This window comes from Corylus avellana, chromosome 4 (assembly GCF_965113065.1).
Source record: "Corylus avellana chromosome 4, dhCorAvel1.hap1.2, whole genome shotgun sequence".
NCBI lineage: Eukaryota > Viridiplantae > Streptophyta > Magnoliopsida > Fagales > Betulaceae > Corylus > Corylus avellana.
Window position 1 is genome coordinate 19611243 of NC_142493.1, and position 27317 is coordinate 19638559.

General features: G+C 36.2%; 2 protein-coding genes and 1 pseudogene across 4 annotated transcripts; all 3 read right to left on the reverse strand.

Annotated features, from left to right (window-relative positions):
- Positions 1-2322: 2322 nt before the first annotated feature.
- On the reverse strand, positions 2323-2872 carry LOC132177324 (MLP-like protein 31). The gene is made up of 2 exons (XM_059589593.2): positions 2686-2872; positions 2323-2588 (listed from the first exon to the last, which is right to left on the reverse strand). The coding sequence occupies exons 1-2, from the start codon at positions 2870-2872 to the stop codon at positions 2323-2325; spliced, it is 453 nt and encodes a 150-aa protein (XP_059445576.1).
- A 10462-nt stretch (positions 2873-13334) lies between these two features.
- Positions 13335-14450, reverse strand: LOC132177326 (MLP-like protein 31; annotated as a pseudogene). Its single transcript, XR_015911945.1, has 2 exons — positions 13887-14450; positions 13335-13785 (listed from the first exon to the last, which is right to left on the reverse strand). The product of XR_015911945.1 is annotated as an MLP-like protein 31 (transcript).
- A 7862-nt stretch (positions 14451-22312) lies between these two features.
- LOC148586414 (secretory carrier-associated membrane protein 4-like) lies at positions 22313-26384 on the reverse strand. 2 transcript variants are annotated; one of them, XR_015911946.1, is made up of 6 exons: positions 26184-26384; positions 24577-24727; positions 24346-24468; positions 23250-23298; positions 22637-22715; positions 22313-22453 (listed from the first exon to the last, which is right to left on the reverse strand). XR_015911946.1 is itself a non-coding variant. In XM_088515928.1 (5 exons), exons 2-5 carry the CDS (start codon positions 24635-24637, stop codon positions 22703-22705), a joined length of 246 nt encoding a protein of 81 aa, XP_088372054.1. In that variant the 5' UTR covers positions 24638-24727; positions 26184-26384; the 3' UTR covers positions 22313-22702. The 2 variants fall into 2 exon arrangements, 1 of the variants encoding a protein (XP_088372054.1); XM_088515928.1 differs by having other exon boundaries at positions 22313-22715.
- Positions 26385-27317: the final 933 nt, after the last annotated feature.

The following is a 27317-nucleotide window of genomic DNA, read 5'->3' on the forward strand; positions in this document are numbered from 1 at the left end:
GAAAAATTTATCCTCCAAATGGAACTCCTAACCAAATGGCAAATGTATACAAATTAAAATCTTTCTTTAGGAGGATGGAATTGAAATAGAAGAAATTTTCCTTTTTTTTTAAAAAAAAAAAACATATATATATATTGAAACAACTGTACATATGGAATAAGTGAAAGGGAGAGCTTTACTTTTACGGTTAAAATTTTATTTTGTTATATTTAACGGTGCATATTGTGTCACTTTATTTGAAAATTTTAAAGAATGCAGTGATATATACACAATTTTAGAGGACGCTATTGGGCATCAATTTTATTATTATTTTTTTATTTTATTTTTATTTTTCTACCAACTCTTTAGGGTCGACAAAAGTCGACTCTAATACTTAAGTATTAGGGTCAACTTTGAGAGTCGACCCTAATAATGGGTTTTCAGCGTCCACTTTATTGGCCATCAATTTTATTTTTTTATTTTTTTATTTTTAATTCTTCTACGCACTCTTTAGGGTCGACTTTGTCGACCCTAATACCTAACTATTAGGGTCGACTCTCAAAGTCGACCCTAATAATATGTCTTCAGCGTCCACTCTTAGTGGACGCTATTGGTCATCAAATTTATTTTATTTTATTTTTTTTAATTCTTCTACGCACTCTTTAGGGTCGACAAAACTATTAGGATCGACTTTGAATATGTCTTCAGCGTCCACTTTATTGGCCATCAATTTTATTTTTTTAATTCTTCTACGCACTCTTTAGGGTCGACTTTGTCGACCCTAATACCTAACTATTAGGGTCAACTCTCAAAGTCGACCCTAATAATATGTCTTCAGCGTCCACTCTTAGTGGACGCTATTGGTCATCAATTTTATTTTATTTTATATATTTTTTTTAATTCCTCTACGCACTCTTTAGGGTGGACAAAGTCGACTCTAATACTTAACTATTAGGGTCGACTCTCAAAGTCGACCCTATTGATCTTTTATTTGATTTTTTTTTCTTTTTTTTTTTAAATTTTTTTTCAAGCTTTTAGCGTCCACTTAAGTGGACGCTATTGGTTAAGTATTAGGGTTGACTATTGTCGACGCTAAAAGTTTTTTTTTTCGCCGCTTAAATTTTTCCCGCCCCTTGAATAATTCTCGCGTGTATATTAGGGTCGACTTATTAGCGTCCACTGTAAAGTGGACACTAATAGTCAACTTTTTGACCCATTATTAGCGTCCACTTTGAGGTGGACGCTAATATGTAACTATTAGGGGTGACTTTCAAAAGTCGCCCCTAATAGTTGAGTATTAGGGGCGACTTTTTAGTCACCCCTAATAAGTCGTCCCTGATGAGTAACTTTCTTGTAGTGATCCCTTTTAGATAAATTTAATGGAATTGATTATCTAATTTAAGTCCAAGCCTAAAATTTTAGTCCGAGTTGTTATTAAAATTAATACTATAAATAATTTTATATTCTTTGAGTAAAGAGTATTGTAGATAATCATGTAATTAAATAGTGAATAGATTAAATAAGGTGATAATAAAGTTAAAATATCTAGTAGCAAGTATTAGAAGAAAAGGAACTAGTTTTTTGGTAATTAAATAAATTTATAATGTAATTACCATTCTATAGTGTAAGTAAATTGTACTTAATAGCTATTTGATATTGGAGCGTGGCATAGAGGGTTTGCTATGCTGGAAATTTTTGTCAGCATGTTTACTTGATTATATATCATGTTTATTTTTATTTTTATTTATGCAGTAAGTTTACTTCGGCATAACTAATTACTTCCATAACAGGCTTCTTTTTTATTTTTTTGATGTTATAAATCCTTGAGAACATGTTTTGATTAATAATTTGAGCACGTTTGACTTGCTGAAAAGTTTTTCCAGATTGTATTTTTTACTAACATGTTTGGCTTGCTGAAAAATATTTTGATAAACTAAAACATCATATGCAAACAAGGGTATGTGCTGGAAAGCTTTCCCAGCAGACCAAACATGCTACAATCATGAACACACCCTAAAGCAAGAAATTTCCAGCAAGTCAAACAAGTTCCAAGTTTTGTTAATTTGGAAGAGAGGAATGAAAAACGAGTGAGCCAAGGCTAGGATCTCCATATTCATCAACTAGATAATTAAATAGCTTGTAATAGGAACCGCATATCCCAGCAATAAGCACCTTCAATAAGTCCAAACAATTTAAAACATATATATACATATAAATTGTACTTTTAAGGAAAACACATATTACATAAGCGGCTACAATAAAACCACACAGACTTACATGATAGAATTATAAAACACACAGTAACACTCCCAATCTTTTATTGTAGACGTACAACCTTTTTGTCTATGCGGTAAGGTGAGCATCAATGTCTTTGCTGACATCAATTGCAAACTGAAGCAATGTCTTTGGTTCTTGAACATCCTCCTTCAGCTTCTCGTATTCGAAGCTCCAGTGGACCAAGCTGCCCTCACCCTTGGGAGTAGCTTGAACAATGATTTTGAAGCTCTTGTACTCCTTCAGAAGATCTCCTTCAATCACTTTGAAAGTGACCGACTTGTTTGTATCATCTATTGCTTCAATTTTCTCCTTAGCAACTTTGGCTTGCCCATCTATGATTTCACAAGACAAGAAACAATATTTAAAGATATTAATTAACATCATGCTGTATATTGCCAAGGAAATGAAAGAATAGAATTCCTAAATTACCATGGACATAATCCCAGTAGATGACAGAGCCCTCATTGCCCCAATCACCTTCATGCAAAGCAACACCCTGGACTTTGTCAGGGCAGACATTGGATATGTGGTGTGGCCTGCCGCTGAAAACCTCATGAAACTTTTCAGCAGGAGCTTTAATTTCTACATCAGCCTCCACCTTCCCAAATAGACTCATCTTTGCAGGTAGTTGTATTACAAGGCCAACGAGTTAGAGGTACTAACAAAACACAATGGCTAGAAGGTAAGGAGAATGTGTTGAGAAAACAGGTAGCTAAGGGGCATTGCCCTTAAATATATAGAAGGAAGGAGGCTTTGCATGTCATTTCCTGTTTGAGCCGTGATTCAGAGCACGCGCGTGCTCTGAACGCCAGGTAAGAAATTTTTTTTTTTTTAATATTTTAATAAAAAAAAAAAAAAATTTGGCCGCCCGGCGTGCTTATTTATCTTCACGCTACCTGTTTAGTCATTACTCCCCCCCAAAAAAATATTATCTGTGATGTGCATGGCGAAGCATTTTATTATTATAGTGATAAATATGTTTTCAAATCCTGTGACTTAGCACGTCTGATCCATTTCTTTTTTAATAGATGGTCATCTAAGGGCTGATGGATATTATTACAATAGTTCCATAGGATGAACGTTGAATATTAAAAATTAGTAAAAAAAAAAAAAAAAATTCCTGAAACAACTAGAAGTATGTACTTAAAATTATTGAAAATTGGTCAAATAAATAACACATTGAGACAAGTACTGGGGGGCGGCCACAAAAGGTTGTAGCAGAGGCAATATTGTTTCCGAAAATGGAACTACCAAGTAACAACTACGGAAGTGGCTAAAACACTATATCAAGGCCAAGGACAAGTATTGAAAAGGTTGAATCGGAGCTATTGGAGAAAAGCTTCACCATTGTATCCAATAAGGGTGGTACTTGGCATGGAAAGCTTGGAAGACACCAAAAAAGAAGTTGCAACCAGATCTATGGTTCCCCAAAGGCAAGAAAAGGTAACCAGGTTTGGAGATCCAAAGAGAAAGAAAAGAGGGAGCTAACGATCTGACGTGTTGACAAAAAATCAACAATGGCATTGGTGGCACGTGCTACATATAAGTGCTGGGGAGACACATTTTGCATATGCGCTAGAATAGATTGTGGCGGTAGGGGAGCGGAGGATTGCGACGGTGCTAGGTGGCATGCAGATGTGTGGATGAAGCACGATATATCTGACTTTCAAGTTGCATACAAAAGAGGGAGAAAAAAGGAAGCTAAAAGCAAAAATTAAAATAATAATAATAATAATAATAATAATAAGAAGATGAGGAGGAGGGAATATCCTCCTTGGGGACACAAAAAATTTGGAGAAAAAAAAATCACAGAGGATAGGGAAGGAGAGGCAGCTCTCATGATGCATGTAATTGAAGTCACCCCTTCTTGATTTTGTTAGTTAAAATGGTTGAAAAGTTAGCCTTGTAAAACAATTTTTTGTTTTTTTGTTTTTTTTTTTCATCCAGATATATAGTCACTTTGGCTAAGAAATTGGCTAGCTGCTCCCATGCTCAACAAATTTACTAAGCATGACAGGTCAAAAATAATACACTAAAAAACAAAATCAATATGATTCTCTAGTTTTTTAAAATAGTGAAAATAAATAAGAATCAACCCCTAAAAATTTCCCTTATCCTTTTTTTTTTTTTTTTTTCTAATTAATTTCCCTTATCCTTGGTAAAAAAAAAAAAATTGCAATGCCCCCCTCAACACATATATGCCCCCAACTACTTATGAGGCGGCAAATATATGCCTTGAGTCTTGAAACTTGAGTGATTGAGTATTTGTGAGTTGTGACTGTAACTTTCAGGAACGTTCAGAACTCAGAAGGCGTAAGGTTGAAAATGAAAGTAAGGGTTGAAGAGAAAGAAAAAAACAAAAACAAAAGGGCTTCAGAGTTCAAACAGGTGTGCAAAAACTGAGGAAAGAAATTAAATTATAATAATAATAATAATAAAAGGTGTATAGGCGTCCTCATCGTGCAAACAATAGACCACAAAATTTCTCAAAAAAAAAAAAAAAAATCAAAAAATCAAAAAACAAAAAAGTACAGACAGACGTGTGGGCAACTGTGCAATGCAATGAGATAAAAAAATGGGTTAAATACTAAATTAGTCCCTAGGGTTTCACAACTTTATTTTTTCCCCCTTGGGTTTTCATTTTTATCACAGGAGGTCCCTGTAGTTTTGATAAGTGACCAAATTAGTCCATCCGTTAGTTGACCGTTAGTTGACCGTTAAACTGGACACGTGGACCAATCAGACGTCGACACGTGGCACATATATTAATTTTTTTTTTTAATTTTTTTTAATTAAAAAAAATGTTTTTTTTTAAAAAAAAAAATTAAAAAATATATATTAAAAAAAAAAAAAAAAAAAAAAGAAAAATCGGAAAAAACTAGGGGTGGCCGAGCCACCTCCTTGGCAATTTGGGGGTGGCTCGGCCACCCCCTTTGGCCATGGGGGTGGCCAGGCCACCCCCATCTGGCCGGATGGGGGTGGCCGAGCCACCCCCTGGGCACCAGGGGGTGGCCGAGCCACCCCCTTGGGCCCCAAGGGGGTGGCCGAAACCACCCCCGGTTCCCACTGGGGGTGGCTCGGCCACCCCCATGGAGCCTTGGGGGTGGCCGAAACCACCCCCAATGGGAACCGGGGGTGGTTTCGGCCACCCCCTTGGGGCCCAAGGGGGTGGCTCGGCCACCCCCTGGTGCCCAGGGGGTGGCTCGGCCACCCCCATCCGGCCAGATGGGGGTGGCCTGGCCACCCCCATGGCCAAAGGGGGTGGCCGAGCCACCCCCAAATTGCCAAGGGAGCCACCCCCAGTTTTTTACGATTTTTCTTTTTTTTTTTTTTTTTTTTTTAATATATTTTTTTTAATTTTTTTTTTTAAAAAAAAAACATTTTTTTTAATTAAAAAAAAATTAAAAAAAAAATTAATATATGTGCCACGTGTCGACGTCTGATTGGTCCACGTGTCCAGTTTAACGGTCAACTAACGGTCAACTAACGGATGGACTAATTTGGTCACTTATCAAAACCACAGGGACCTCCTGTGATAAAAATGAAAACCCAGGGGGGAAAAAATAAAGTTGTGAAACCCTAGGGACTAATTTAGTATTTAACCCTAAAAAAATAAAATTTGTTTCTAGCCTCCTGTTTCTAGCCTTCTAGACAGGCATGCGTGCAATTCTGCAAGTGTGCAATGTAAAATGAGATAAAAAGATTTTTTTAGAACTACACAACACTGATACTAGTACATCTTTTTTTTTTTTTTTTTTTTTAAGAGCTATTGTCAATTAATTCCAAGGAGTGAAGGAAAGGAACCGTCAAGCTAAGGGATTTTCTTTTTATGCGTTTTTTCCTTTCACTTTCCAATTTCAAGCATTCAAGCCCCAACATTTTTATATTTAGATTTAAATTGTTATTTTAAATTAATTGTTTAAATTTTGTTTCATATTTTAATTGTATAAATTTATAATTGTAATTATTGAGATTATGGAGAACAACAACGATTCTATTCAACTCTAGTCAAGTTCTAAACGAGTTCGTGTTGAAGTAGATTTAGCAAATTGTTAGGATCGAGATCCTTGCTTAAGAAAAAAAAAAAAAATTGATTTATCATTCTAGTGATGGAGATCAAATCCGAAGAGCATATTTACAAATTGAAGCTTGTCAACCCTTTCACCATGATTTTTTATATTTAATTATTTTTTTAATATATATATAAATTTTTATTCATAAACAAAATTTTGCCCCCATAGTGAACATCCTGGCTCCATCCCTGACAGAGTGCAAGTATTTTGATAATTTCTCAGTATATTTTTTGATATACCACTGTTCTTAAAATAAATGCATGGCGTATATATATACGACATTAAATAAATTTATTTTCCTAGCGCATGCAAGACATACGTTTATACACCAGGAAAGTGCATTTTGTTTAACGCTTTTAATGTCATATACCTTTATACGCAAATAATTTCCTATTTGGGGTGCAGGAAATTGGAAAAAAGATAATTTTCGCGCATTGTATATAGGATAATGCTAAACATACCAAGGGATTCTTTTTAAAATGTTTCCCAAATGATGTGGCAATTTTTCCTTAAAAAATTCTCATTCTCTTTCCTCTGTCTCCCACTCCTTTCCAAAATAGTGTTTTCCATATCATTTGGGAAGGATTTTGGGACACCTATTAGCCATCTTATATATATCCCTAAAATCTCTCTGTTTTTTTTTTTTTCTTATTTTCTTTAAACGTGCATATGTACACACTGCTCTCACATTTTTCTTCTCACAAATTATCCCTATCTCAGCCAAGCGCTATGCCTCTCTCCACCACGAAGCTTGCGCCACCGCCATTTACGTGTATTTTTCTTCTAGCTTGCTCTCTCTCTCTCTCTCTCTCTCTCTCTCTCTTGGGCTTGATTTAATATGTACGCTTTCGATTTAGGGTTTTGATTTAGGTATTGTTGGATTTCGATTTATGTGGTGGCTTTGTTGGATTTATGGTTTGAATTTGTTGGAGGCTCATTCATTAAAAACCCTATATTTTTTATTGTTTGATCAAAAATGGCATTTCCATTTTTTTTTTTTTTTTATCGAGTCTGGTGGTATGTTTTGATTCTTTCATTTATTTATTGTTTTGTGTTTATTTGTTTGCAATTTAAGCCTTAGGAGAAGGACTTCGAGGAGTCGGGTCATCTTTATTGGATCCCTAATATAACATGCCAACCAACTATTATTGAAAAACATATAGAAGACCAAATCAAAGCTTGAAATCAAGTCAAAGATTGCTTGAGATAATCTTATCTCATAATCTCTGATTATTTTGATTGTATCTCAAGAAACGATAGGGGCTCAATTGAGCCCCATCTAAGATCCAACTTTTGTGGACTTAAGTTTTGATTTTTGTCTTTTTTTTTTTTTTAAAAAAAAAAAAAATTAATTTTCAACCTGACACAACTCTTATGTACCTTTGTGCCACATAAACTTTTGTGTGGATATATGTTTTGATTTTTGTCTCTTTTGTGGACATATACTTTGTGCCACGTAAGTAAAAGTTTGGTCTTAAATGGGGCTCAGTTGAGCCCCATCATATCTCTTATTTTAATTGTATATTTTTTGAATACTTGTAAGGGCATTATCTTAGGATAAGATTATAGTTGGGGGAAACTTCAGTAAGCCCCCCTAAACTTCCAGCCGATTTGACAAGCACCTCCTGAATTACCAAAACTTTCACTTAGGCCTCTTGAACTTTGGTTTGCTCTCACTTTAGACCCTTTTGTTAGTTTTTAACGTTAAAGTCAAATAGTTTGACTTTTTATGCCCATTTTACCCTCAACCAAAACTACACCGTTTTGGGCTTCAAAACTACATCACCACCCAACCCAAAACGACGTCGTTTTGAGCATAAAATAAATAAATAAAAAATAATAATAAAAAAAAAAGGAAATCAGGTCTAGGGGTGGTTCATGGCTAAGGAGGTGGTTCGGCCACCCCAAAAAGGCCAAAAAAAAAGGGGGGGATCGGGTGCTTTTGGGGGTGGCCGGACCACTTCCAAGGGGCTGGGGGTGGTTTTGGCCACCCCATACCGGCCGCGGGTGGGGGGGGGGGGGGGAGATCGTGATGCAGTGTGACTTAGTAAGCTGCAACGAAGAACAACAATAAAGTAGTGGATAACTAATTCCAGATCTTGAGTCTATCAATGATCTAAGAATTCTTCTAAAAATAATAGATACTCTCTAGAGTTTAAAGGAAAAGATGAATAAACTCAACTCTTAGTATTCTCATTAATCAAAATCAATAATAAACAACAACTGAATTGTTCAAGGCTATAAGCATATATTTATAGCCCAAGACTCTTAGTCCTAAGATAACAATGAAATAAAGTTAATTTAGAAGTCTACGAAAGACAACTAAACCAAATAAAAGACTAACAAAGAAACCTAATTCAAATAAATACTAAAAGATAAGACAGAATAAACGACTAATAAAGAAATCTAATAAAAGACTAAAATATAAGATAAGATAAGCCTTGAATTCCAATCTACATCATCCTCCCAAGGTTGGAGAGAATTCACCCTCGAATTCGGACTGTTTTTTTCCACGGTCCTTCGGGTGCCCTGTCAACTTGTTCCATTCTCCATTCCTCAAGATCAAGACAAGACAACACTCCACAATAAGCGTGACGCTCTTTATGTTCTAAATATCTTGATGGTTGTTGCGAAGACCCCATACACCACTTGGCAATTCTTCGGATTTGTCGTACTTCTCCCTTTTACGTGCCATGAAAATCTTCAAATAACTAGCAACGACCCCGTCACTTTTTGATAGAGCATTCCCCTCCGCCGAATAGATCTCATCACAAATTTGGTTAGAAGAATTTGACAAAATAGCATCTATCCCAATGAAATCAACATAGTCAATTGGCTCAACACTAAAATCGAAGACTTTATCTTTGGGGCTCTTATTAGGCACATAATATGTAAAATTGTGGTCAAAAAGTGCAAAACTATCAGAAAGATTTACCTCTTCCAAGGGTTCTTCTTCTTCATGAAAAGTTGCAAAATTCTCCGAAAGACTAACCTCTTCCAAGGTTTTCTTTTCTTCATGAAAAATTGCAATACTCTCTGAAAGGTTTACCCCTTCCACTTGTTCCCCCAATTCTTCAAGCTTTTTAGGACTCTTGATGTTGTGCGGATGATTAGGAACATTAGACCCCAGCCTAAATCAAGTTGAGGTTGAATTTCTCGCAATGATGGCACCACTTTTGGTAATTCTGCTCGGACCACGTCAACAAATCTTCCCAACAGCTTATTTATCGGCCCCGGTACCACTCTCTTGATGCCGCTTTCCTTGTCTGTCATCTCCTGCTTGGCTACAAAGGATTGATCATCCCCTTGTGAAGGTTTTGGCTCTGCCCAGGGCTATGTAGCAACATCAATTTGGTTTTACCAAACATGAAGCTGTACGTGTTCTTTGTTTCATCATGGATAGCAGCTCTATCATATTTCCATGGCTTTCCCAACAATAGGTGACACGTATCCATGTCGACCACATCACACCACACATGATCCACATATTTAGCTCCAATAGAAAAAGACACTAGATAACGTTTAGAAATCGTTACCTCGTTTCCTTTCGTCAGCCATTCCAACCGATAGGGAGTAGGATGTCTCTTGGTCTCAAGCCCTAGCTTCCAAACCGCTTCCTCCGAGACTACATTCATACCACTCCTTGGATCGATGACAAGCTTGGCCACCTTACCTCCCATGGTGCATGTAGTTTGAAATTGTCGGTACGTACCTCGAATATATCGAGACACTGATTGATGCTTGGCCTCTGCCATCTCCCAAGATACCTTTTTTTTGTAGGAATTTTCAATTTTTTCTTTTTGGGTGTCGAACTTGACGCCTGCATCCCCTGATATAGCATGGGCTTGTGCTGTTGGAAATTCCTTCCGCATTCCGCGCCCTGCATAAGGATTGAGAGGTTCACCCTCGACGATAAATTTATCTTCCGCCCTTGCGTATCTTGGTTTTGGTTGATGACGACGAAAGCTCGGACCATCAATGTCGGCCAAGTGATCAGTAGGGATCCCATGTTGGGTGCGCGCACGCCCCTCCTTCTGCACAGTTAGACCACCAAACCTCTCCTCCATGTGCCGCAAACGAATCGTTGGTTGCTCCTTACGTGCTGCCTCCGTGCGCACGTGCACCTCGTTCATGTTTGCAAAGCAGTTGCTCATCCCCATTCATGAAAAGTAATTGAGCTCTTATACCAACTAATGCAGTGTGACTTAGTAGGCTGCAGCGAAGAACAACAATAAAGTAGCGGAAAACTAATTCCAGATCTTGAGTCTATCAATGATCTAAGAATTCTTTTAAAAACAATAAATACTCTCTAGAGTTTAAAGGAAAAGAGGAATAAACTCAACTCTGAGTATTCTCATTAATCAAAATCAATAATAAACAACAACTGAATTGTTCAAGGCTATAAGCATATATTTATAGTCGAAGACTTCTAGTCCTAAGATAACAATAAAATAAAGTTAATTTAGAAGTCTACTAAAGACAACTAAACCAAATAAAAGACTAACAAAGAAACTTAATTCAAATAAAGATTGAAAGATAAGATATAATAAACGACTAATAAAGAAGCCTAATAAAAAACTAAAAAAATAAGATAAGATAAGGTAAAATAAGCCTTGAATTCCAATCTATATCAGATTTGGTGCTTTTGGGGGTGACCAGACCAACCCCAAGGGGCTAGGGGTGGTTTTGGCCACCCCATATGGCTGGTATGGGGTGGCCAAAACCACCCTAGCCCCTTGGGGGTGGTCCGGCCACCCCCAAAACACCCGATCCCCTTTCTTTTTTTTTTCTTTTTTTTTTGGGCCTTTTAGGGGTGGCCAGACCACTCCCATGGCCGAACCACCCCCAGATCGGCAGCCACCCCCTTGGCTAAAAATGGGGTGATTCAGCCACTCCATTTTGGCCAAGGGGTGGTTAGAGCCACCCTGATTTTGTGTTTTTTTTTTTTAAAAAAAATAAAAAATAAAAATAATGCCTAAAATGACGTCGTTTTGGGCTAGGTAGGTGTTGTAGTTTTAGGGCACAAAACGGTGTAATTTTGGGGTGAGGGTAAAATGGGCATAAAAAGTCAAACTATTTGACTTTAACGTTGAAAACTAACAGAATGGTTCAAAGTGAGAGCAAACCAAAGTTCAGAAGGCCTAAATGAGAGTTTTGAAAATTCAGGGGGTGTTTATCAAATCGACTAGAACTTCGAAGGGGTTTAGTGAAGTTTCCCCTTATAGTTGTTTGTATATTTTAAACTTCACGCGTAAGTCTATTTATAAATACATGAGAAGACAAAGGCATCAATTTAGGCTTTACAAATTAATCAATATCTATATAATTTTATCAGATGTTTGGTAATTTTGAAATCTATTTTGTAGGTTTTAAAAAAATTGGTTATACGGGATTTCCGTATAACCAAAAAATCCGTATAACCAAATTTTTTTAATACATTACACTAATTTAATGGCACATACTCTTGTGTCAGTAAGAGTGCATCTTCCTGGCACATGCATGTGTCTTCCTAGTCTGCTAGCAATAATTTCTTGACAAAAATGACAGGAACATATTTCCTGGCATTTATTATTATGTGATTCTTAGCATTTAAAAAACGCCACAAACACACCTTTTTCTTTTTTTTTTTGTAGTGAATATTAGTGAAAGTGAATAGCTTAAAAAAAAAAAAAAAAAAACTCTTTTAAACAAAATTTTAGCTAGACATTTGTTGAGCGGTAAATGCACTGTATAAACCAATTAACGAAAATCTAATTTATGCTAAACATCTGTTCAGTGATTCTCTTTCTCCTTTTCGCCATCCAAGGGTCCCTTAATTTATAATATATTACACGTATACCAAAACCTGCTTCCACTCCCAGATCTTTCGAGTGCGATATGTTAGGTTACTTGCCGCCTTTTCCAATTAATAGTTTTGCTCCGGGACATATCACACCTCTCCATATTATATTAGAATAGAACAATATTGATTACGAAAATGAAACATATCTGTGTTTTTGTTTTTGTCTCAAATAAACTAATTAACAAGACCTAGTAATAGGATGTTGGTCAATAATTAAACATAAATAACAAAAACAGTTGGGACACGCTAAATATATTCTTATAATATCAAATCTCATACCATATTCTAACAATGATTCCTATCCCTTCAATTGTAATTGAAATTTTATCTGCAAAGTTGATGTGACATAATTTCTTCTGCCCATCTCTATAAAAAACGTTATTTTCACGTATCAAATCTTGTAGGCTAGGGCATGTGGATAAAACTAGAGAAACTCTCTCTATGCTTTTATAGTTTAATCTTGATTCTTGATGATGAGTTCTAGACCGTTGATTAGCATGACACTTTATGGTTGTATTGTAGTAAATTGAGAAAATGGCTTACCATAGAATATTGCAACGTGCATGATGACATGTAGATCTATTTCAAAGTATGGAAATTAAAACTACCGCTCACTTCTTTCTAATTCTACAAACTTTTTGGTTTATAAGGGAATACTTTGTATTTATTTTGATCCATGGGACCCAAAAAAAAAAAAAATTCTCCTATATTTTTAGATTGGCACTTAATTGTCACATTTCTAAGCTATTCTCCTAAGGTTTTAGCTCATACGTGTATATATATGACTTATGGACACGAGTATCCTTTATCTGAATTCAAAGGGGAGAAATTAGAAACTTTTTGTACAAGAGGATTGCCACTATCTTATGCTTATGTCCTCTTCGATTTGGACATTGAGTCACGGCCGGGCTTTGCCCGGGTGGCTGGTCCTAAGAGGGAGGTAGCACCTAGGAAGTTTCGAACTCGAGACCTCAAGGGGTAATATCCCTAGAAGCCGCAAACCTCCACCATTAAGCCAACCCCTTAATTGGGTTCATCAACTAGATATTTAAATAGCTTGTAATTAATAGGAATCGCATATCCCAGCAATATATAAGCTGCTTCAGTAAGTCCAAACAATTTTAAAAAAACATATATATGCATATAAATTATACTTAAGAAAACACATATTACAAAAGCCACGGATACATTTGACCCATATATAAGATCTAGTATATGGGTGCCTGCAATAAGTGGCGTCAATTAATACGCCCACACAAAAACTAACATTCATATACAGACTTGCATGACAGAATAAAACACACAGTAACACTCCCGATCTTTTATTGTAGAAGTACAACCTTTTTGTCTATGCGGTAAGGTGAGCACCAATGTCTTTGCTGACATCAATTAGAAACTGAAGCAATGTCTTTGGTTCTGGGACATCCTCCTTCAGCTTCTCGTATTCCAAGCTCCAGTGGACCAAGCTGCCCTCACCCTTGGGAGTAGCTTGAACAATGATTTTGAAGCTCTTGTACTCCTGCAGAAGATCCCCTTCAATCACTTTGAAAGTGACCGACTTGTTTGTATCATCTATTGCTTCAATTTTCTCCTTAGCACCTTTGGCTTGCCCATCTATGATTTCACAAGACAAGAAACAATATTTAAAGATATTAATTAACATCATGCATGCTATACATTGCCAAGGAAATGAAAGAATAGAATTCCTAAATTACCATGGACATAATCCCAGTAGATGACTGAGCCCTCATTGCCCTAATCTCCTTCATGCAAAGCACAACCCTGGACTTTGTCAGGGCAGACATTGGATACGTGGTGCGGCCTGCCGCTGAAAACCTCGTGAAACTTTTCAGCAGGAGCTTTAATTTCTACATCAGCCTCCACCTTCCCAAATAGACTCATTTTTGCAGGTAGTTGTATTACAAGGCCAACTAGTTAGAGGTACTAACAAAACACAATGGCTAGAAGGTAAGGAGAATCTGTTGAGAAAACAGGTAGGGGCATTGCCCCTTAAATAGAAGGAAGGAGGTTTTGCATGTCATTTCCTCTAGGGACAACTTCTCGTGGGTTTAGTTGAAGAATTCTATCCACTTTACCATTTTAGTCTTTACTCCCAAAAACTAAATATTATTTGTGATGTGCATGGCGAAACTTTTTATTATTATAGTCATAGATATGTTTTCAAATCTTGTGACTTATTACATCTGCTCCAGTTCTATTTTAATAGATGCAGATCTAAGAGCTGATAGATTGCATTAGATCAGTTCAATAAGAATAGGATGAGAGTTGAATATTTAAAATTAGTAAAAAAAAAAAAAAGTAGGCAACTTCCCAAAAAAAAAGCCCTAAAATAACTAGAAGTACTTAAAACTATTGAGAATGGGTATAATAAATGAGACAACCCATTAAGACAAGTGGAATGATCAGCAGTGGCAAATTTATATGGGGACGACTTGGGGCGGATGCCCCTCGTAAAAAGAAAAAAAAAAAAATTTCTTAACTTAGTTTTTAAGTTTTGGTTTGTTTCGCCCCTGGTACTTTTAATTTTTTGGTTTGTGCGCCCTTCACTCGGTTCATTGTGCAGCGTGCCATTAGTTTTTAATTTTTTGATGTTTGTTGGTAGGTTAGTGTGTTCGATGTTTCTCTCACTTTCTCTGTGCATTGTCAATGACTCAATTGTCATAACCAAGAAGTCAAGAACTTGGTTTCTCTCATTCTCGTGTAACGTGTTTGATGTTTTTCAGACTGTTAAATATATTGGATAATATATTAGAAGCGGAAGAAAGAGAGAGAAGAGAGAGATAGCGAAAGCACACAATGGACTACATTGTATTGACTCTGATAATAATAATGAATACAGAGGCCTCTATTTATAGAGAGGCAAGTAACCTAATAGATTAAGGAAAGGTAAACCTAGTAGAATAAGGAAAGGTAAACCTAGTAGAATAAGAAAAGGTAAACCTAGTAGACTAATAATACCTAAAGAAGTAAATAACAAGTAATATTCTTAACATCCCCCCTCAAACTCAATGTGTAAACTTGAGTTTGGATAAACGAAAAGGGAAAGAAAAAGGAATTCGCCGAAAAAGCTGCTTGTACCGAAACAATTGCCGAAGTAACGTCATAAAAGTTGTTAGAGACCCGTGGATTCTGCCTGAATTTGAGCAATGCATTTAAGCTGGAGCTTGGTTCACTTGGTTATAATTTGACTTGAAAACCATATACTAGTAATGAAGTAGCACACCTGGTCGGCTGAGAAAAGTAGGTTCAGTTAAAAGGGGCTTGTTTGGCCCGTAACCCTTGGACTGTCTCGCCTGATCGGCTGAGCTAAAGTCTGACCCAAAAATTCTAGCTAGTAGACCGTCTCGCCTGGTCGGCTGAGATAAGTAGGGCCGGTTGAAGAGGCTAATCATGTCTGAAACCCTTGGACCATCTCGCCTAGTCGGCTGAGATAAGTAGGCCCGATTGAAGAAGCTAATCATGTCTGAAACCCTTGGACCGTCTCGCCTTGTCGGCTGAACTAAAGTCTGACTAGTAGACCGTCTCGCCTGGTCGGCTGAGATAAGCAGGGCCGGTTGAAGAGGCTAATCATGCCTGAAACCCTTGGACCGTCTCGCCTTGTCGGCTAAACTAAAGTCTGACTAGTAGACCGTCTCGCCTGGTCGGCTGAGATAAGCAGGGCCGGTTGAAGAGGCTAATCATGCCTGAAACCCTTGGACCGTCTCGCCTTTTCGGCTGAACTAAAGTCTGGCCCATCTAACTAGTAGACCGTCTCGCCTATCCGGCTGAGCTAAGTAAGGAGAAAAATGGCCGGTTGAAGAGGCTATTCAGTGACCGGTGATGGCGGCATTTGACAAGGCATAAGTGGGCCGGTTGAAAGGGGCTTCTTTGGCCCGAAAACCCATGGACCTAAGGAAAGATTGGTCTGACCCGAGAGTGCCATCCGCAAGAAGAATGAACCGGATTGAATTGCGCCAAAGAATAGGCTGGTCAACTTTTTCAGTGGTCAAAGTCAACGGTCAACAGTCAAAGTCAACGCTACAAAAGTCAACCATGTCAAGGTGCTGATGTGGCAGATCTGGCTGACGTGGTGCATAGAGCTGACGTGGCTCTGATGACGTGGCACACATGCTGGCGTGGCAGTGATGACATGGCAATGATGACATGGCACGCATGGCTGACGTGGCTATGATGACGTGGTAATTAGGTCTGGCGTGGCAAGGATGGCATGGCAATTAGGGCTGACGTGGCAAGGATGGCGTGCGGCACGTGGGGCGATGGCGCGTGTGGTACACGCGCGAACGGAGGAGGCGTGTCCTGGCGTGTGGATCTGACGCGCGGAACTTCTGGGGGCGCGTGGAGGCGCGTATGGCGTCGTATGGAGGATATGGGACTTGTTCTGGAATCACCGAGATGAAAGCTATCGATCGGTGGCCATGGATAAGTGATCGGCCCACCGTGGCGGCTGGTGGCGGAAGGGCAGTGGCAGAATTGCCAAAAATTTGGGCGGCGCGTGAGGGCGCGTGGAAGCTCCGATGGGGCTGTGTGCGGCGGCTCTGGGACGGTTGTCTTCCGGGTTTTCAAGTGGTATAGTGATACACTGAAAACCTCGAGGAGAAGATAGAGAACCGTGAGGAGCAGAGAGAATGATTCGCCGGATAACACTGGCGGCGCCGGAAAACGTCAAAGACGTTTATTGGAGGCCACAGAAAGGTGGCTCTGATACCATGTTAGATTGCTCTGATACCATGTTAAATATATTGGATAATATATTAGAAGCGGAAGAAAGAGAGAGAAGAGAGAGATAGCGAAAGCACACAATGGACTACATTGTATTGACTCTGATAATAATAATGAATACAGAGGCCTCTATTTATAGAGAGGCAAGTAACCTAATAGATTAAGGAAAGGTAAACCTAGTAGAATAAGGAAAGGTAAACCTAGTAGAATAAGAAAAGGTAAACCTAGTAGACTAATAATACCTAAAGAAGTAAATAACAAGTAATATTCTTAACACAGACTTTTTCTAATCTTTCTCTCTTTGGCTGTTTGGGTTTCTTGGTTTCATTTTACAAAATTTTTTTTTTTTTTACAAAAAAAAAAAAAAGTCAAGAAATTTAATGTTTATTTATCAATATTTGCCATTTTCCAGTCATAACCCAACCGAGTAAGTTGAGAGTAAAGTTTTTAATTAAAGCCATTAAGGCCTTAATTTGTCTTGGTTAAAACATTGCCCTTAATTTGTTTGGGTTATAATTTAAGCTATCATTATATTTTATTATTTTATTGACACCCCTAATAAAATGAATTCCTAAATCTGCCACTCGTGACCACAAAGAGTTGTAGCAGAGGCAATGTTCTTGAAAACGGAGCTACGAACAAAGGAAGAATTGTGGAAAGTGAAAGACGCGCTATAGCTAGCAAGGCCATAGACAAGTATTAAAATCAGAGCCGTTGGATTAAGCTTCACCATGGTGTCCAATAAGGGTCGTACTTGGCATGGGAAGTTTGGAGTACACCAAAAAAGAAGTTGCAACCAGATCTAGGGTTCCCCATAGGAAAGAAAAGGTACAAGATTTGGAGATCCAAAGATAAAGAAAAGAGGGAGCTAATGATCTAACGCGTTGAGGCGGCTCATGCTACATATAAGTACCGGGGATACACATGTTGCATATGTGCTAAAATATATTGTGGTGGTAGGAGCAGAGGATGGCGGCGGTGCTAGGTGGCAAGCGTGTGGATGAAGCATGATAGATCTGACTGCCAAGTTGCAGACAAAAGAGAGAAAAAAAGGCAGAGGGGAGGAGGAGGGAAGATCCTCCTAGGGGACAAAATAAATTTGGAGAAAAAAAAAATCACAAAGCATAGGGAAGGAGATATAACTCTCATGATGCATGTAATGGAAGTCACCCCTTCTTCATTTTGTTAGTTAAAATGGTTGAAAAGTTAGCCTTGTAAAACAATTTTTGTTTGTTTATTTGTTTTTTGTTTTTTGCTTTTTTGTTTTTAGTTTTTTTGTTTTTGTTTTTGTTTTTTTTTTTGTTTTTGTTTTACATCTAGCTAGTCACTTTGGCTAAGAAATTGGCTAGTTGCTCCCATACTCAACAAATTTACAAAGCACGGTAGTTCAAAAATAAATATTATTAACTAGTTTTTTTTTAAAATAGTGAAAATAAATAAAGAATAAATATTTAAAATTGAATCACTACAAAAAAAAAAAAAGGGAAAAAAAAGAAAAAGAAAAAAGAAGCCCCATTCGTAGTGTTTTTAATACTAGCATATGGGCAAAGCATCAGTATTTTAACAATTTCTCAGCGTATTTTCTGATACGGCAATGTTCTTAAAAAAATGCATGGCGTACATATATACGACATTAAATAAATTTATTTTCCTAGCACATGCAAGACAGACGTTTTTATGCCAAGAAAGTGCATTTTGTTAAACGCTTTTAATCGCATATACCCATATACGCCAATAATTTCTTATTTGGGGCGCAGGAAATGAAAAAAATAATAATTTCCTCTCATTGTATATATCCCCAAAATGAGAGGAAATTGAAAAGTGTGTTATATATACACACTGCTCTCACATTTTTCTTCTCACAAATTATCCCTATCTCAGCCGCATGCTATGCCTCTCTCTACTAGGAAGCTTGCACCACCGCCATCGAGGTGTGTTTTACTTCTCTCTCTCTCTCTCGTTTGGGCTTGATTTAATTTGTGAGATTTCGATATATGTGGTGGCTTTGTTAGATTTATGGCTTGAATTTGTTGGAGGCTCATTTGTGAAAAAACCATATACATATATATTTTTGTTTCATCAGAAACGGCATCACTACAAGAAACTGACTCATCAGGGGCGACTTATTAGGGGCGACTATAAAGTCGCCCCTAATACTCAACTATTAGGGGCGACTTTTAAAAGTCGCCCCTAATAGTTAATTATTAGCGTCCACATAAAAGTGGACGCTAATAATGGGTCGAAAGGTTGACTATTAGCGTCCACTTTACAGTGGACGCTAATAAGTCGACCCTAATATACACGCGGGAATTATTAAAGGGGCGCGAAAAATTTAAGGGGCCAAAAAAAAACTTTTAGCGTCCAAATTAGTCGACCCTGATAGTACACCAATAGCGTCCACTTAAGTGGACGCTAAAAGCTAAAAATTAAAAAAAAAATAATAATAAAATTAAAAAAAAAAAAAAGATCAATAGGGTCGACTCTCAAAGTCGACCCTAATACTGAAGTAGTCGACCCTAAAGGGTACGTAGAAAAAATTAAAAAAAAAATTAAAAATTAAAATTGATGAGCAATAGCGTCCACTTTTAGTGGACGCTAAAGACCCATCATTAGGGTCGACTTTCAAAGTCGACCCTAACGCATAACTATTAGGGGCGACTTTATCGCCCCTAAAGAGTAGGTAAAAAAAACTTAAAAAAAAATAAAAAAATAAATTGATGACCAATAGCGTCCACTAAAAGTGGACGCTAAAGACCCATCATTAGGGTCGACTTTGAAAGTCGACCCTAATGCTTAACTATTAGGGGCGACTTTATCGCCCCTAAAGAGTAGGTAAAAAAAATAAAATAAAAATAAAAAAATACATTGATGACCAATAGCGTCCACTAAAAGTGGACGCTAAAGACCCATCATTAGGGTCGACTTTAAAAGTCGACCCTAATGCTTAACTATTAGGGGCGACTTTATCGCCCCTAAAGAGTAGGTAAAAAAAATAAAAAAAAAATAAAAAAATACATTGATGACCAATAGCGTCCACTAAAAGTGGACGCTAAAGACCCATCATTAGGGTCGACTTTAAAAGTCGACCCTAATGCTTAACTATTAGGGGCGACTTTATCGCCCCTAAAGAGTAGGTAAAAAAATAAAAAAAAAATAAAAAAATACATTGATGACCAATAGCGTCCACTAAAAGTGGACGCTAAAGACCCATCATTAGGGTCGACTTTAAAAGTCGACCCTAATGCTTAACTATTAGGGGCGACTTTATCGCCCCTAAAGAGTAGGTAAAAAAAATAAAAAAAAAATAAAAAAATACATTGATGACCAATAGCGTCCACTAAAAGTGGACGCTAAAGACCCATCATTAGGTTCGACTTTTAAAGTCGACCCTAATGCTTAACTATTAGGGGCGACTTTATCGCCCCTAAAGAGTACATAGAAAAATTAAAAATATAAATAAAAAAATAAAATTGATGACCAATAGCGTCCACTAAAAGTGGACGCTAAAGACCCATTATTAGGGTCGACTTTGAAAGTCGACCCTAATGCTTAACTATTAGGGGCGACTTTATCGCCCCTAAAGAGTAGGTAAAAAAAAATAAAAAATAAAATAAAAAAATACATTGATGACCAATAGCGTCCACTAAAAGTGGACGCTAAAGACCCATCATTAGGGTCGACTTTTAAAGTCGACCCTAATGCTTAACTATTAGGGGCGACTTTATCGCCCCTAAAGAGTACATAGAAAAATAAAAAATAAAAAAATAAAATTGATGACCAATAGCGTCCACTAAAAGTGGACGCTAAAGACCCATTATTAGGGTCGACTTTGAAAGTCGACCCTAAAGAGTACATAGAAAAATAAAATTAAAAAATAAAAAGCAAAGTAAACTAAGAAATAGTTTAAAAAATTGTTTACAAAATGGTTTAAAAAAATGACCAAAATGAATATTAAGAACCTCAAGGTTAAAAAAATGGTTAAAAAATAGAATAATTTTTTTTGTTATTACATATGTGTAATTAAAATTTATAACATAGATGGACTCTTTTTTTTTTTTTTTTTTGAAAAGTAATGTATAACATAGATTGACTTATAACATACATTGAAACTAAGTCTCTAGATATTTAATTATTGTATTAATATGTATTTGTATATTTATATCATATTATATATGTATAATTTTTTATTATATAATCACATGATTTAATAATCGGTTGATCATGTCATATAATCATATAAATTATAGTGATAATACATTATACTTAAATATTATGAGACTTAATTCATGAAGAATAGGACAAAGCTTTCTTAAAAAGAAAAAAAAACAAACATTATTAGATCATGTCCATATATGTGTATTATCATTCTAATTACACTAGATCATACTTAATTAACTAATTAAGTATGATCTAATGTAATTAGAATGATAATACATATCATCATATCATTGTTTTTTGAAAATAGTTAACTTACTTAGTAATACTAAGTTAGTATATATTAACGAACAAGTATGTATAATATATATATATTAAGTAACATATAATTTGTTTTTGTCAAAATAACCTATAGTAAATTATACTAGGTTAGTAATTTAATATATTAACTTAGTTAATATCACTACAAAAATTATGGTCATTAGCGGCGACCCAAAGTTGCCGCTAATGAGCAAAAAGTTGCCGCTATTTACAAATACCGGCGACACGCGGCCGCTATTTGGTGGTTGGTAGTAAGTCGACGGTAAAACTAAATACCGGCGACTTTCAAAGTTGCCGCTATTGTCAAGGTAATAGCGGCGACTTTAAGTCGCCGCTAATACATTTTTTTTTTGCCGGAAAAAATGATTCAAAATGGTTCCATGGTTGCCGCTATTATATATCATTAGCGGCGACCACCAAGTTGCCGCTAATTGTATGTCATTAGCGGCGACTTTAAGTTGCCGCTAATGATATAAGAAAATTAAAAAAAAAAAAAATTAAAAAAAGTCAATAGCGGCAACTTGGAGTTGCCGCTATTCCTCTGTCATTAGCGGCAACATCTAGTTGCCGCTATTTATCTCATTAGCGGCAACTTAGAGGTTGCCGCTAATGAATTAAAAAAATAGAAACTCAATAGCGGCGACTATAGAGTCGCCGCTATTTATTAAAAATAATTTAAAAAAAAAAAAGAAAAAAAAAAAAAGAAAAAAAAAAAAAAAGAAAGAAGCATCCATATATATATATATAGTTGGGATGGCACATGCAATGCACGTGCTTCATTCCCTATATTATGTATCACTATAATTGTTACCATTATAATTTTAATAATATACATATATTATCCTATAAATAGATTTAATGTCTAGATTATTGAACAAGTATACATAAAATTTTCTGAAAAGTAAGACCATAAAAATCACAATTTCATATTCTCAGCAATCAAACAGATCGTAAAACCCAAAAATTCACACTATTACAAGACAGTCATTAAAGTTTGTAATTTCTTAGCAACCAAAAAGCCGTCGGATCCAGTCTTTTCGTTTGAAAACAACACAAAGAACTATACCTGCACAAACAGCACTACAAGAGCATCAGATATTTGCTGCAGGCTACGATGAATGGTTTTTAAGGAATATTATAGCCAAGCAAAAACACAACTGGTGCCTAACATGGGAATTTCGGATCTAGACAACATTTAGAGAAAAATTAGCAGTATGGCAAGCAAAAATGGGAGGCAGCATAAAAATACAAAATACTGCAGCCTTTGAGCATGAACTAAGTAGAAGCGACTCCAAGCAAAACAAGCCAAAGCCAACTAAGTAGAATATCTGCAGTAAAACCAACCGACACATTAGGTAAAACCCCAACACCAAATCCAATAACTTGCATGAATATAAAACATTAATATGTTGCATTTGTTATTCCCCAAACTATGAATTTTGGCCTTCACTGTTCAAGGCCATAAGACAGTAAATTTGCTTTTAAAAGTAAGAGGTGTTAGAAAGCTAGCATTATGACTAAAAAGGCAAATAACCCTTACCATATTTATTATGACATCTTCTAGGTACATGGGTCTGTTTTCCCACTAAGCACTCTACGCATTCATTTTTTGTAATGTTGAATCATTTACATCAATGAGATTTAAAAAAGAAAAATAAAAGCACTATTTTCCTTTTGCAGCACATTCTACACCATTACATATCTCCTATTAGACAGCTTTACACTATGAAGAACATAAGAAGTAGAATAAATCAACCTAAAATTCATTGATAACTACCCCCACCAACTGCACGAACATCCCATGACTCTGCAGTTTCATATCAAAAGTGAAAGTAATAAGAGCCATTAACAGAACAACGTACCCCAACCAATACATGGTCATTGAAGACATCGATTGCTGCAAGGATTCCCCTGAATTAGAAAAAGAAGAAAAATTTATATGAATTAACTATAAACGTATGGAAGTGCAAAGACAAAAAACAACGAAAAAACTAAGTACAAAGGAATTATAAGAAACCTAGAGGGAAGTGCAAAGATACTTTTGGAAAAAAATGGCGGAACAAATTAAAGATTTTTTTTTCTGGCAAGTAATCAACGAATAAGTGACAAAAGAGTACACTACCTAAGTACAAAGGAATTATAAGAAAGAAAAAGAAATAAACAGAAAGCAAGACAACAGATGCAAAACAGGAAAAAAAAAAAAAAAAAAAAACATATTATCCAAAATTAAATTGAGAAATAAGGGGGGTGTTGGCTGGATTTTCCAGCAAGACACACTCCAAGGGCAGTAGATTAAACAAGGGAAACACAAGAGAATAAGAAGATCAACTTGCTGCAGAAATTCTGCAGAAAATGAGCAAAAGGCAAGAGAAAAAAACAGGGGAAAAAACAGGGAAAGGAAGAACAATTTTCTGCAAGGGACTTGGCTCTTTCTTCTATTTTTCTTCTTCTTCTTACGTTACAAATTTCTGAAGCTACACAATACAAAAGACAAGAGAAACCTTTTACAAAAGTAAGTTCTAGAACCACACGTGGCTTCACAACAAACACACATTTTCACCTACTACAAACTAGAGTTTAATAAACACAACCAAAGATAAAAGTTGAAAAGTCAAAGCACATTAGTTTGTAACAGGGGGCAAAAAACCATAAAACTATATTGGCTGCAAAGAGGGAAAGGAGAAAGAAGAGAAAAACGGCCAAGCAAAGGGAAGGGAAGAGAGGGGGGAGGAGAAGTGTTTCTCCTTTGCATTGTGGTTACAGAGAAGAAAGTAGAAGAGAAAAGGAAAGGAAATTATTTTCCTTTGTTTGGTTCCTAGACACAGGTAAAAAAAAGAAAAGGAGAATCACTACTCCATAACAAGCTGCGCGTAATGTAATATTAGCAAGATGAGAAGATTTCAAGAACTTACAACAGAAAAATAATGTAAATAGACTGAAATATATGACCTCCCTTACCTAACCAACTTGCAAAAGCCAAATACTGTAGTCTTTGAGCATGAACTGGTATTTCATTAGCTATATCATGATGAATAATTGGGAAAAATGGAGGCCAATTTTTATCATCATCAGGGACGCCAGCTGATATACAAAATTGAAAGCAGAATTACCAATTTAGAGAACAGCAAGACAGGTAAAAAGAAAATGCATAATTTTTTACTGTAAAAGTTGTAGGTTGCGGCATCATACATCTAGAAACAGCATCTTCTCTCCGCTTTATATCCTGTAGACAGCAAGTTAAAAAGCACATTGAAACCACATTACTGGGAATATGTGATTCTCAAAAGTGCGGCATTGGTTCTTTCCTTGAATCCTCCGGAGGCTTTAAGTCAATAAATGGCTGCAAGCATTTGAAATCCACTAAAGTCAGAAATAATTAATATGTGAAATGGTACATCATATTGTAAAATCACCAATTAGCATAAAAACACAGCAACAAAATTTCTTCAGTTGAAAAAAGATGGTTTTGCCAGTAAAAATTTTCTGATGTCAAAAAGTTGCATTGTTTCCAAAAGTAATATCAAGCTATGACAGCATGATTATAACAAGTCAGATATACAAAACCTCTCTACCATAGCAGCACTTTTTCTCTAATCTGCACATCAGGTTGGACATTATGACCAATCAAGTACAGCAGTAAACATAATCCTGCTCAATGGGGAAAAGGATCAAATGGAGATATCAAGAAATCAAATGGGACTTAACCAACCCACACTAGCCATATAGACGTCACACCATGCAAGTGTACTGGCCGGTTGGCTCCAACATTATCTATCTCAGTAGTTAATGGTTGGTCATATTTGGTCCACTCTAAGCTATGAAAAAAGGCATTCTCCCTTTTAGCATCTGTCTAATCTCCTTGTGCTTCCTAATCCTATTAATGAAGACTCTACAACAATGATTCCAAACAAGTGTCTTTTTACATTTCATAAACCTATGATCGTTCTGTTCAACAAAAATGTAATGAACTAATCAAAATTCTTTAAAGTTCTCATAGGAACATTCTGGCATATTTGCGTAAAATTTCATCATTCTAAAGCTATAAAATGCAAAGTGGTCTCCCCAAATGTCCATCATGTCTCACCTAGTCCCTTCACCACCCTTCTGTTGAAAAACATGGCATGAGTAATGGTATGTCTATTGGATATCCAAAGCAATGGAAAATATCTCTGAAGAACAGAACAATCCAAACCCAGCAACCCCACCTCACTCAACCCTTATAGACAATAACTCAAAGATTTTACCTCTCCAAATTAGGAGATCCGGGTTAAAAAGAGTTCCAAGATCATTTTTTGTAAGGTTTAAAAGGACGTATCAAGACAATATAATTAAGACCATACACGATTTCCCCTTTATAAACCCAAAAAGAACTCCAAATCAAGGACCTTTAAGACCAGTTCAAAAGAAGTAAGTATCAAAGCAAAACCACAAGATATCCATAACCAATTAGATATTCCAATTCCGCACCCTGAAGTCTCCGAGTATTCTATAAAAAAAGCTAGCTAAAGTCAACATATGGACAGAATCACCTTGGAAACATGCAAGGAGACCAATAAGTACCTTGGGTAAGTTATTATCTACTCAATTGTTAAAAAGAAACTATTTACATTGATCACTACAAATGAACATGCCTAAATTATGAAACATAACACCTAACAAACGAGTGAAAATAGTAATATATAAATGCACAACTGAAATAGGAGGACATCATTTCTAAACAACTGAAATCGTCTTGTGTTTGTTTGATTTCTTAGAAACCAAACAAACACAAGACGCAAACTTTTTCACACTCTTACCTCTCTATTTTTACGAACTCCACTCACAAAGCTCACTCGAAAACCAGAGCTCCAAACGCAGCGTTTTCAGGCTTGAAAGCCATCGGATCCATCATGGGAGGGAGGGAGAGCAGCGGGAGAGAGATCGAGAGTGAGAGTGATGAGGGAGGTGAGTGAGAGGGGTGTTAGGGATTTTGGTGTTTTGAATGTTTGGGGAAAAAAGACGCGGTTTATGAAATTTTTTGTCCGAAAATTTCAGAAACCCCCGCCACTGGATGGCGCTTTATTTTTCGCACTGCCTCAAATAGCGGCGACCCCAGAGTCGCCGCTATTGAGGGTAATTTTTTTAAAAAATATATATATATATTATACTTACAATTTTTTAATTTTTATTTATTTTATTTATTTTTGTTTTTATTTTTTTTCTCTTGTAATTTGTTTTTTTATTATTATAATATTAACTAATAATTTCCATTTAATAAATCTTTATGATAAAGATCATTAAGTTGATATTTATCTTATAATTAATTATAAGATCAATACAAAATCCAAAGATAATATAAGATTAATATAACTAATGCACTAAGATAATATAAAAAGCTTATAGTTCAATTGAATATTCGATTGAACTTTCAATTGTTTCCAGTTTGATCAATCAATTGATCTTATCATGATCAATATAACTAATTTACTAGGATCAATTGGATGTTTGATCGATCAATTGATTCTATTACGATCAATCATACTAATTCACTAGGATCGATTGGATTTTCGATGAGATGTTTGATCTTATCACGATCAATCGAACTAACTCACTAGGCTCGATTGGATGTTTGATCAATCGAATTTTCGATTCAACATTTGATTGATCATTTGATCCTATTACAATCAATCGAACTAATTCATTAGGATCGATCGGATGTTTGATCGATCATTTGATCCTATCACGATCAATCAAATTAATTCATTAAAATCGATCTCAATCGAACTAATTCATTAGGATCGATCGGATGTTTGATCGATCATTTGATCCTATCACGATCAATCAAACTAATTAATTAAGATCGATCTCAATCGAACTAATTCATTAGGATCGATCGAATGTTTAATTGATCACTTGATCCTATCACGATCAATCAAATTAATTCAGTAGGA